This window comes from Bacillus rossius (assembly GCF_032445375.1).
Source record: "Bacillus rossius redtenbacheri isolate Brsri chromosome 4 unlocalized genomic scaffold, Brsri_v3 Brsri_v3_scf4_2, whole genome shotgun sequence".
Taxonomy (NCBI): domain Eukaryota; kingdom Metazoa; phylum Arthropoda; class Insecta; order Phasmatodea; family Bacillidae; genus Bacillus; species Bacillus rossius.
Genome location: NW_026962011.1, coordinates 82687 through 95444, shown reverse-complemented (window position 1 = coordinate 95444; position 12758 = coordinate 82687). Strand labels below are relative to the sequence as shown.

Sequence of the window (12758 nt, the reverse complement as noted above, 5' to 3'; positions counted from 1 at the left end):
AAAAACCAAAATTAAGTAAATATTGCCCACACATTACAACATCCACGAAAGAACCTTGCAAATTATTTTTGTTAGATGCATTATTTTGCATTCAAGTTCTTTATTTTTTTATACTTCACCTACTTATAATTGTTACATATTTGGCACATGGTCCGTCACGCCCAATTAAAGGGCCTGAATAAGTAGAACGCGTTTCTGATCAAATTGCACGCCTGTTACTTTACCTGCAACCCGGAGCGGTGTGAAATAAATTATTGTACATTTGTGACGTTGGCAATCAACTTAAATATTTATGAGCTAAAACGAAACATAACTATAACGGATAATCAAAGAAATTTTGAAAGCTTGTTCTGTTTTTATATAGTACACAAAGCAGTTAAACCATAAATTATTTGTTGTTGAAAAAAAATAATCCTTAATCTTTCATGCTTTTTTTCATTTATTTTTATTACCAGATATTTCCGTTTAAGTAATACTTATATATATAACAATATAGCAATCTAGAAAAAAAAATTAAGGTAGCCTTATTCCAAATATGTTATGATAGACGTTAGTTAACTAAGAATATAAATTCGCTTTACAACCACAGCTTGTACACAAGTAAAAAAAACATGGTTCTACTTACAGGCCGTATTGAACGTAGGGTAGGTTTATGACAAATACAACAGCAATAAACATATGGCTGAGTCTGCTTTCATGTACACTTTTTTTTTAAGTTATCACTTTTAAAGCGGGTAAAGGGTACCTATCAAGTAGCTTAGCATTACCCAAAGTGAATGTCGTGCTCCAGAAAATGTTCGAACTATGTAATATTTGTATCACTGTTGCGTTACAGACCTGCAACTTTTTTCAGTGCGCGATGTCACTCTCATGTAAAAATATGTCGTGTTTAGCGCAAACGTGTTCGAATGAATCCACATCGAGCTGCCAAAGAATACCTATCGATGTCGGCAACATACATAAGTATACAAACCAACGTTTACAAGTGTATTCATACGTAAGTATAAAACTGGCGGCGGGCCATGATGCAGTTGGTTCTTCGCGTACAGTCCGCTGACGGGATAAGAAGCGTCAAAGATCTTATATGGCTATTCTGTAAACTTGTATGTCATTTCACTGCCTGCTTTAGACAAACAACATCCATTACTTTTAGCTTTGGCTTGAAAAGAATTACTCCGGCCGGCTTTCTTATATGACTTATTTCAGCTCCTCGTGCGACCAGTGTGTATACCTAATTTGTCCGCGGCCTTATCTTTGGGTGAAAGTTATTTGTAAGGGAAGTTGTATCGGTAATGTTCATCATGTATTACATAACAATTCGACTTAGATACGCACATGTGTTTTTAAAATATATGTTTAATAACTTGCAATACAAAGTATGTGTTGAATTTCATGTATTGAATTTTTTTTTACATTATGTACGAACATAATAATCACAATATTTCATGAGAAATTTTTAAAACATTTTACAAAGTAATCTCTAATTTCTTCCACACCTCATGGTTAACCTTACTATTTTATTTCATGTTTCAGTTGATTTAAACTGTTTGGAATCATAATATGACGGATAATGAAGAATATTAGTTTCAGTAAATTTTATGAGAGGATTTACTTATTACATTAAATATACCTCAATTTTTACCTCAAAGGAAAATAGTTGCATATCATTAAATGATAAATTTTTGTTTCCCATTAATATAGTTTATGAACATAACTTATTGTTATAATACTTACATTAGTTAAATTGTTATTTTGTAATGCTCTCCTATTTCAGTAAAATTTTTGGGCAAATTGAATAGCATATAGTCGATCTTTAACATAAGCTTTTGGAATACATAAATATAATAAATTATGTTCTCGTGATTTTAACAATTAAATATTTCTTCGCATGCCAAAATTAATTAACTAAAAAATATTTCAGTAATTTATACTTAAGGACTAAAAAATTTTATTTTTATAATATAATTATATTGTATGTATGTATACTTTTCTGAGAAAAGTAGATTCAAGAAAACAAATTTTCTTTTTTTTAATTTTGTTCTTGAACTTACTTGACAAGCGATATTCAACTTCAACTTTATACTTTCGGTATAGCACTTTTCGATTTATTTTCTCCAAACGGGAATTAAAAGTAAAGAATAAATAACATTTTCCTCTATAATTATTGCAGCCGTATACTGAAAAGTTTAACTTTCCTTTATTTGCATGACGCGGAGCTCCTAACTACACAAAATGTTTGTTATTTATTTTGAACGTTGTATTTATGTTTCCTTACAAACTTAAATGAACCTCTTAACATTTAATTTCATCAAAAGTTATACAATATAAGTATCAAGTTAAAATATTTTTAAGTGTAGTTGTGGCTATTTTGTTGTTGAAAATGACACGCTTAAGTTTGAATGAAAGTGAGATATGATAAAATTATATTTGTAGTTAAAAACAGATAATTCATTTCAAATTCAATCTTTTGTTACATGCATATTTCCAAATAAATTTGGCAATATATTAAATTATATGCATTTGAATCTATTCGTATATTCTACAGCATTAATTCCTATAAGCAAATACTTATTACGTACAATGTACTTTTAGTCCTGTCGTATAGTTATGCAAAAAATTGTATCAAAAGTATTGTTTCTTCTATGCGGTTATGGTTTAAAAAGAAAAAAAAAAGTAATTTAATTTATTTTTAAATTCGGTTGTCAGTAAGAACACGTATTAAGTGTAATACGACATATTATTCTGTTTATTAAAACATTACTATCGATAACTCCATTTTAGATTTATCTGTCTATGTTATATTTCAAATTGATTCTTTTTCTTCGGCTTATGACAGCAGCAAATTTTGTTTTATCGCATATGTAATGTTTTTATGTTTTGCATATTATAATTAATGAGTTAGTATTGTTGGCGGGTGAGGCTTTTTCACAAATGGACGCGTTCTTGGCGGCTAGCAGGTAGGACGCGTGTATTACGCAGGCTGGATAGGGAAGTACGACTGCGGGCGAGCTCCATGATAGAAGCAACGGGAGTAGTATCACTCGGCTATTTGTATAGGTTGGGATAGCTGTGCGAATGGTAGAACAGACCACGCGACTATGGTGAGGAAAAAGGTCCCAAGCTCGACATCCGACGATGAGACCGTTTACGAACTGTCGATGGATCATCAGGAAAGTTAACAACTTCTTCAGAAACTTGAGTCCCTCTTTCAAAATTCAGTTTAATACCTGGAGATGACTATATTCGGTGTTCTACCAAGCGAAGCATACTCTTAATTCATTACTAGTTGATGTTTAATATTTTGACGCAAAATAAAATTGTGAATCAGCTTACTTTGCTCATGCCAGGTTTTACAAGTTTTGTCAAAGTTAATTAAATTAAATAAAAATTGTGTCCCATTGTTGCTGGCTACCCGCAAGAAATTATCATGGTGAATAATAATAATTTTAAGTCGACATGTAATATTATGATTTTTATGGGATTGTGTTTTGGTAATGGTGTGTGTAACTGTCTTGTGTATTTTATTACATTCACTTCATGTAACGAATTGTCTGAACGTAATGTTATTGTTTGTTTGTTTTAATATTTCGTTTTATTGAACAAAGATACATAGTTTGCCACTTCGAGCGACTACAGAAATGACAATACAATTAGTTTACAGTGTTCCAAACATTTTAGTTTCCTCTACTGTACATGGGGCGAATATTTTTTATGTTATGTTTACTGAAACCATTTTACGCGCTAAGTGAGATGTTGCGATTGAGCAGAAGGGAAAATATGTCTTAAAACCCTGCGTAATGTTATGAATTCCATTCATTCGTTTACTCTGTGATCCGGAGGGTCTAATGTTAAGACAGAATACATGTGCTTTTCCTCTATGTAGAGTGGCTTCATTGAGATGAAAGCAAAGCTCACGTTGATGAAATACTTATTAATTAAAAAATTAAAATGTTGTTTATGCTTCAATTTCTGTTAGTGTCGTACACAGATTAAAAATGTAATGCAGAGTTCCTCAGTTTTATGTATATTGAAATGTGCTCATGTGTAGAGTAGTTATTAAAAGCATAAAAAACATATATGACGAATTGTTGTGTATTATTTCCATTAGGCGTGACCATGAAAATAGATAAGATTTTATCATTATGTGAAATCTACATTTTAAATGTTGGCGTTTAAATATTTATGAAAGCGTGTGATCTTAAAGCACTATTTATCTATTTAGGAAGTAGGTAGTTTCTTTGATTTTAGAAGGGTTTTTTAAACAAACAACTAAATTAATTCAAAAATTTTAACTACTGCAAGCAAAAAATACTTTATTCCATTTTTATTTTAAAATTAGCCATTGTATTCTACCTTGCTTACACTCTATTATCGAAAAATATTTTTTTTTTGACAGAGATGAATACCGTAAATTAATACACAAAACATACATGTTTTCGTATGATACAATAATAGCTAGTGACAGTGACGAAACCAAAATTATTTTGATAGTTTGTATAGAAAATCCCCAACAGTAGTGGTGGTATATTTAGGGATTTCTTTGTAGATGGGTACTATTCCACAATAAAAAGGAGTTATCGTCAATTATCAAAGCAGCCATATTTCGTATCTTCTTTGACAGCCTAAATACAGCACCAAATGACGTACTTGGCTAAAAATTAATTCCAGCTGCATGCGTAGATTCCGGGAGGAGGGGAGAATCTCAGGGTGGCCCGAACCTCCCTGAAATAAAAAAGTCCGTCTGAGGGGGCCCGCTTGCATTTGCAAAATCTTCACGTTATCCCGTGGGCCTCATGGGAATCCTACAAATTTTCGCCCGTGATTCCAGCTATACATTTCACTGACACCTTGAGCACAACAGTCAGTGCACACTTTCTTCCATACCACCCGCACTTGTCTTCGATAAAATCTGAACTCAGGTGGATTCAGCGTGACTGACTAAGCCTGCAGTCTGAATCCACCTGTAGGCCGCTGTTGCAACAGCTAAGAAATTTACACTGCTCGTAGTGAACAGTCTGTATGTAACTCGAAACGTGATTCCATTTTATTCGTGTATACTTACTTATTCATCATATTATGCAACGTTAAAGTCATTAAAAAAATATGCAAAAATAAAATAAAATGCTAAACATGTAATACGAGCCAGAAAATAATAATATGCAGTAATATTTAGTGTAACTAAATACGACGTGAACCCTAGAATACAAAGTTGACGATGTGTCGTTGGTGGGAACACTTGTTTGTTCCTGACATTTTTTTTCTTTACAGAATTTAAAAGTAAGTTTGACATGCACTTTTTATTCAGGAAGTAAGTTAAAAATTTATTTGTCGTTATTGCGATTTAAAAAGTTGATTTGTGTCTAAGATAAAAAATAATTAATATTATTTTCATCATTTTATTCCCAGTTTTATTACTCAATTATTAGTAGGATGTGATTTCTCGTCGCGGTGCGGAATACTTTTATTAATGAAAGCATAACTGTTCGTGCAAAACCATTCATCACACAAATGTCAGTTCGAAAGTATAATGTTGGAAATTTTTTTAATGATATAATTTTTGCATTTTTCCCCCCCTGAAAACACAAGCTAACACATTGATTGTTGGTGACAGCATTTTTTGTAATGTATGTAAATCTCTTAATTATGTAGAACGTTAATTAAAAAATAAAAATACATGTTTTAAACAGAATTGACGATTGTTTGCATTTCATGGATATGGACTGGATCGCAACACTAATTTAATGTTTCAAGTTAATAAACACTGTCAGGAAGCAAGCAAGGCAATGCGAGAACATTATCCTTTTGGTTGAATGTAGCGAAAGGGAAAAACAGTCACCTTTCTTGCCACGATCTTGTTCGCAGATAACGCAGGTATAAGTAGTAAATGGACGCCACACAATGACAACCCTCCCATTTTTCCGCCCCCCTCGCTGAAACGCCCTCTCCCCCCTCCATCACGGCGCAGGCGACAGGCTCAGGTATATCGCCCCGCCCAACCACTGGCCGTAGCACGTGGCCAGTGGCCCACCGCGCTAAACATTTTTACTAGGGAGGCCCCTTAAGCCAGCCCCACACGATACCCATTTCCTAAAGTGAATTCACGTCACGCGAGTTCGGCTATGCTAGCCGGCTGGTTGTTATTTTCGTTCAAAATGTGGCGAAGGAACTTGTGTGGATCAGGTAGAAACATTCGGCTATAAACGAAAGATATAAGAACAACGCTATCCTGAAATGCTGTGATATGTTTTTGGAGTAGAAAAGCACAGCGACAGACCGACAGGATGCGCTCCCGCCCTTGCCGTCAGCGATGTTTATTTTGACAGCTCAAGCAATTATCTTTTCAACCCTTCACTGCGTAAAAAAAAAACGTTCGAATGCAGTAAAATAAATATATTTACGGCCCTGCTAAATTTTTTATTCAATAAAATTCGAGGTATTAATGATTTTTCAGCAGAAACTGCTGTGTGACTAATAAACAAATTGTATCATAATAACTTAAACTTATAAAGTATTTATTAACGGCGAAGGACAGTCGTATAAGCCCCTAAAAATATTTATTTTACCGAGAATGGACTATACAATCTGGCTTTTGCCGCACGCAGTGTGGGAGGGGAGGAGGATGCTGACAGTTTCTGACACAGAAGGTGTAAGATAACATGACAACTGAGACGGCTTTTCGTGCGATAGTGGACGCGCCGAGCTCGGCTAGACACTGCCGTGTGGACAGTCTAGAGGGGTGGTATCTATTTTTAGCCGTCTTTTGTATGCCTGCCTGCTTACAGTACAGCTCTCGCCAAGATAAACGTGAACACATAGCGGCCAACAAAGTGTAACAGACTTGTTTTTTCAGCTGATTTTACTCAAATTTTCGACTTTCTCTGCTAAAATTTTTCACGGTTTCTCAAAAAACGGTCGTATAAACGGAATGGACGCATCAGAGGGGGGTGGCATCGGCGGGATTCTACTGTATTAAAGCCGACACAAAAATACACTGTGTGTTAAAATTAACAGATTTTAATGATCTTTCATTTCGTTTTTTTTTTTTCTTCTGATTTTCACATTTTGGTCAAAATGTCCAATTTTTTTCCGGGGTTCGTGACATCGGGGTTCTAGTGTATTTAACTACGGAAAGCAGAAAACATACATGTAAACTAACACATATTTTCTTTAGAGGTGGCCTGTAGGGCGACGGACTTGTCATGAAGGTTGAAGTGGGTTTAAAGCAAAGCCGTCTAGCATTGTGAGTGACAGCATCCTGCCATTGTACGGCTGGTTAGCGAGTAGCGGTTTGTGAAGGGTTGGGGGGGGGGGGTTTGAAATGAACTGAAAATTTCGGAAAACATCTATTACGACCCTATTCCTGGGAACCGTGAGGGGTCGTTTCAGAGAGGTTTGACTGTATTTAAACTTAAGTAGTATTGGTTACTAAATTTTATGTTATTAGGAAATTTAAAAAAGAAGCACTTAGTTAAGTGAACCATTTTATACTATTCAGGGTTAGTTAAAAATAATATTTTAAAGTTGGAAAAATATTATGAATACGTTAAAATTTCAAAGAATTGTACATTTTTGCAGTACAAGTTTCAAAGATACTTTTCTTTTCTAGAAATGGGAAGAACAACCTCAACTGAGTGAATGCAGAAGCATCGGTAAAAGTGGAAAGACGACCAAGAACTTTATGATAAACATTTGGAAAAAGAAAGGGAAAGAGACAAGAAGCGTAGAGAAAATTTGAAGGCTAAAGAGATGAAGTTGAAGGCATCAAACAGATGTAAGGAAGCTGAAAGGAAAAGGAAAAATAGCAAAAGATAAAGCAAGACTTGCGTGTTCCTATTGATACGACAGACCTGGGCCCTTCTTTGTGTGTGCAATCTCTTGGCAAAGCTATGAGAAAAGTTAAGAACTCACTTCCGAAAAGCCCAATTAAAAAATCTGTAGTAATAAAAAAATTAGTATAAGACAGTTTCCCTGAAACAGCTAAAAATATTTTTTCTCACAATGAAAATAGAAACACATCAGCCAAACATGCTTTGCCACAACAGCAAATATGTAGCTCAGATTCAATCATTTTTCGAAAGAGATGATGTAAGTCACCAATCTCCAGGCATAAAAGATGTTAAGTCTGTAAAAAATTCACAGTCTGGAAAAGAGGAATTGTACCAGAAACGATTCATGAACATGACCGTGAAAGAAGCATCTTTGTGTCTGAGAACCCTCACGTGAAAGTTAAACTCTCAAAAGTTTATGAATTATGGCCAGCTCACGTTATTTTAACAAGGGAGATTCCCCATAACATTTGCGTTTGTAAATATCATGCAAACTTCATGTACCTCGTGGAAGCTCTTAGTAAGCGAGGTAAAAACTTTCCGAAAAATTCACCGGAACTTCTAGAATGTGTTTGCTTTGATGTAAAAAATGAATCATGTATGACAGGTAAATGTAACGGTTGCAAAGCAGATTTCAGCTCACTGATTTATGATGTTGACCTCCATACCAAGATTAGCTGGAAAGAATGGATCAAAATAGACAATAGACCTAAATTAATGGAAATTGAAGGAACTATTGAAGCAGCTATTTCCAAGTTGAATTCACAGCTGGGCCACTTCAAGAATCATGTTTTTGTTAAGCGATCTCAGTCTCAAACATTTACTAACATGAAGGAAACCCTTAAGGCAGGCGAGACTGTTTTGCAAATAGATTTTGCCGAAAATTTTTCTGCAGTTCATCAAGACGAAATCCAGTCAGCGCATTGAAGCCACAAGCAGATAACAATATTTACTGCTTGTGCATGGCTTCCAGATGGAGAATAACGTACCTTCGCCCTAGTGAGTGACTCTCTGAATCACGACAAGTATGCTGTTTATGCGTACCTCAAACGAATTGTAAGTTTATTAAACCAGGAGTTTAGTTTACATACCATCAAGATATTTTCTGATGGTGCAGCAGCCCAATTTAAGAATAAGTACACAATGTCAAACCTTACTCACATGAAAGAAGACTTTGGTGTCATGTGCCAGTGGTTTTTCTTTGCCACTTCCCATGGCAAAGGAGCTGTAGATGGAGTAGGGGCTGTGGTAAAAAGAGCTGTATGGAGCAGAGTGAAGCAGTGAAAATTACAAGTTCAAAATGCAGAAGATTTTGTAACAGCAGCAATATCCACAGTAAAAAAATTTTAACATATTGCATGTCACTCAATCAGAGATTGAAGAACACGTAGAAAAGCTAAATGCACGATGGAAAAATGTGATTGCAATACAGGGGCTACAGTCGCTTCATTTTTTAGAAGGTCATGATAATGGACATTTGATTGTTGGGCACACATTTCATTCTGAACATATCTAAAGTAAAATTTTCAAACTAGAAGTCTCCGAAGTCTTCACTGATTCTGAACCAGACAATCCAGAAGAAATTATGCAGTTGACTGCAGTTCAAGCAAAGCCACCTTCTTCAGTTTCTGAAATAGTAGTTGGGACCTTTTTACCTGTTAAATTCACAGCCACTTCAAGAAAGACTAATAATCAAGAATACAGATATGCTGGTATAGCACAGACTTCCATTGAAGATGACTGCTCGGTAAAAGTAATGTTTTTGAGACTAGTTGACAACAGCAAGAAACTGTTTAAAACTAATGAAAATGATATTTCTTTTGTTAGCTATAATGACGTTATCTCAGTGCTACCTACAACACCTGAAGAAAGTTAGAAACAGTGTTTTCTACGAATTTCCTGCAGTTGTTGATGTATGCGAAAAAGCATAATGTGTGAAGTAGGACAAAGAATTTTTTTTTTTTTTTTTTTTAAATATAATATGTGGTTTGACATTATGTGTATGAATTTACTGTGCATTATGTAGTCAGGTCTCACCCATTTCACAAAAATGTCCCACCCGTGACATTAAAAATTTTAAATATTTGGTGTAATGTTAATAATCTTCCTTGTTTCTTTTTGTAGCAGTGTGTGTGGCAAACTTTTCCCTTTTCTGAATTCTATATATAAATCATATACTCCTCTATTCACAGAATTTATAATAAACATCCCAACATGTGGGAAGGTATGTATTTTTTTTGTCCCACCCGTGACACAAGCTTGAATATTTAATAACTAAGTATGAATGAATGTCATTTGTAAATTAAACCAGGCATATTGCAGTACTATGTTTATAGTTTTATGTTATACGCTTGAAGAGTAAATAAACCTCACAGGATGATAGTTTTACACACTTTTAACTATAAAATTGTACTGCAAGTGTCCCACCCGTGACAATGGAATGCCCCATATATGTATGTATGTATGTGTGTGTACATATGTGTGTGTGTGTGTGCACGCATGCGTGGGTGTGTGCACATGTGTATATAAACTTGAGTTGATTGTTTTGAGGTCTATGGACCATGAAACGAAAAACTATATAAAATTTTCCAAAAGTCTACCATGGTAACAGTTGCAATAGGTAGTATTTCTTTGAAATCTACCAAAAAAAAAAAAAACAGCCAAACTGAACAAGTTAATGGAGGGAAGCGAAGCCATATGTCTGAGTACCTCCTGTGTTTTTCCGTAGTCACTACGATATTTGTTTACCTAAACGTATGTATAATGGATATAGGTAACACTATTGAATATATCATTTTTAACCATGCCAAGATAAAAATAAAACAGCTATTAATAATGTGTGTTTATAAATTCTCCATTGTTACCAATATTGTTGCCTGGGTGTGTACTTGTGTTAATATGTATTATGTTTAGATATAATTGTGTGTTATTGTTTGTTGTTGTATGACATTGTCACTATACAAGCTTAAAATTATTAAAACTTAGCTCATTTAATTGCACTGATTATACATTTACTTAGTAACTTTTGTTTTCGATATAACACAAATAAATGTTATACATACTCGATATTCTGAAATATTGTTAATCAATTTGTTGCTAGTCATCATAAAAGTAAACTCGTGTGCATTGTATGCTCCATGACACACCTGTAAATTTTGCAGTAACATCCATATTTTGTTTGGCATCCCAAGGGGCTTTCCCACTGTGCCACTACAAAGCAATAGTAAGAAGCTTCAAAACATACTTACTTGCTCTATTATTGTAGAGCAGCACACCCTCGGTAGGGCATATGGCTGACTGTCTCACGCAGAGGTGCCTCCGTGCTAGACAAGAAGTGTTCATCATGTGGGTTGGCGTGTGAGTCGAGGGGAGAAGAGCAGAGATGTGGTGGATGTGTTTCAGCCCGGAGATAGCAGGAGCCTGAAGAGAAGCATGTTCAAGTTCCCCAAGTGATAGCTGGCCCCGTTCATGCGGTGACTGTGACTTCAGTGAGCAGAACTGGCCACGCACAGACCCCAGGCACAGCGTGCTGTCCTCGTGTCTCACACAGCATCACAGCATTTTCAGTGAACGGTTACACGTGTGTGAGTTGTGAAGGGTTACTAGGCAGGGCCAGCTGCTTGCAACACTCCGGATGTTACTGCGCCATTTTCATACTGCTGAACATTTATCAAAGATGTCTGAGAATCAGAAGCATTCCAGAACAGTTGCACATTCCTGTTGTTAATTTTATCTCATGAAAAATTTAGTAGAAAGTATTGTACTGAGGATAGTTACTTCACTTTAGAATCATAAAAATCAAAGAGTCTCAGCTTATAGTCTCAAAGGGTAGGGGTGTTTTGAAAATTATTTTTTTTTTTCAATTTGAATCAAAGTTGAAGTTAAAGACGAAGTCGAAGATTACTTTAAAATTTTGTTACATTAAGAAAAATCCATAGTTAAACCTTTGAGTTCTTGAGTAGGTGTTTCAACTGCACATTCTTCATATTGTATTTAATTGGAAGATTGTTTGGGAAACTTAGCCAGAGTTTCTGTGTGCATTTTGTGAGAATTTATCCATCCGTCTAATGTCTGTGAACTGGCAACTGGCAACATAGCCTTACCAATTCCCCTCAAAATCTTTGTCTTGTATTATTGCGGGAATATGAGGGGCGTGAGTGAATGGAGGGTATGACTGCCACCCTCCTATTATAATAAGGTGGGACAGAAATCAGACATAGAAATACCAACACAGTGCTGTATTGTTTGTGTTCCAATAAGCTGGGATTGTACTCAAAGACTTCTTTTGTGCTCATAGAATTCTGTTGAAGACAAATATGTATATGGTGCAAACAACAATCAAGATTGACCATTATCGAATATGTGAGACTTTTATGCACAAAATTATAGTTGTGACCTCTATGCGAGTAGATAGGGTAAATAACGGTATATCATGGAAGTATAGTGTCCAGTATTTATTTGTTTTATTTTTTGGTTTTAATTAAATGTAAGAAAAATTAGATTCACTCTGTTCACAATAAATTGAGATGTTGTTTGACCTAATTTCAACACACATTTAGACTTAGACAGCACATCATCGTCACCAGAGCAGTTAACGGTGTAGCCTATCCATGTTAAATTTACAAAAATATCCAGCGGCCAGAGTCTAAATGTTTGTCAGAGTACCTACTAATATTGGCACTTATTATCTTGAAAAGTGTGTAATAAACACTTAGCACCTCCAAAATGTTCATGCTTGTGTGCGTTTTGCTGTTACATAACTTTCCCGTGCACAGAAAGTGTCTTGTTTTTATTATAAATAACATTTTAAATTATTTATTATTTTTTGTTTACATTTTCACATCTATGCTATATTGTTGTCTGTTGGACGTATCTACGAGTGCTAAACTCTATGGCGTAGCCCAAGTGACTTTGAGGCCTCAATTAGCAAGA

At 35.0% G+C, this 12758-nt stretch overlaps 1 protein-coding gene across 4 annotated transcripts in view; it reads left to right on the top strand.

Annotated features, from left to right (window-relative positions):
- The window catches only part of LOC134541952 (protein hobbit), a 440842-nt gene extending 428286 nt beyond the window's left edge, over positions 1 to 12556 (top strand). For all 4 annotated transcript variants that reach the window (XM_063385710.1, XM_063385709.1, XM_063385711.1 and 1 more), the window contains one exon: positions 11229 to 12556. In XM_063385710.1, coding sequence (XP_063241780.1) covers positions 11229 to 11279 — 51 coding nt within the window. In that variant the 3' untranslated portion in view covers positions 11280 to 12556. The remainder of the gene's footprint in view (positions 1 to 11228) is intronic.
- The last annotated feature ends 202 nt before the right edge of the window (positions 12557 to 12758 follow it).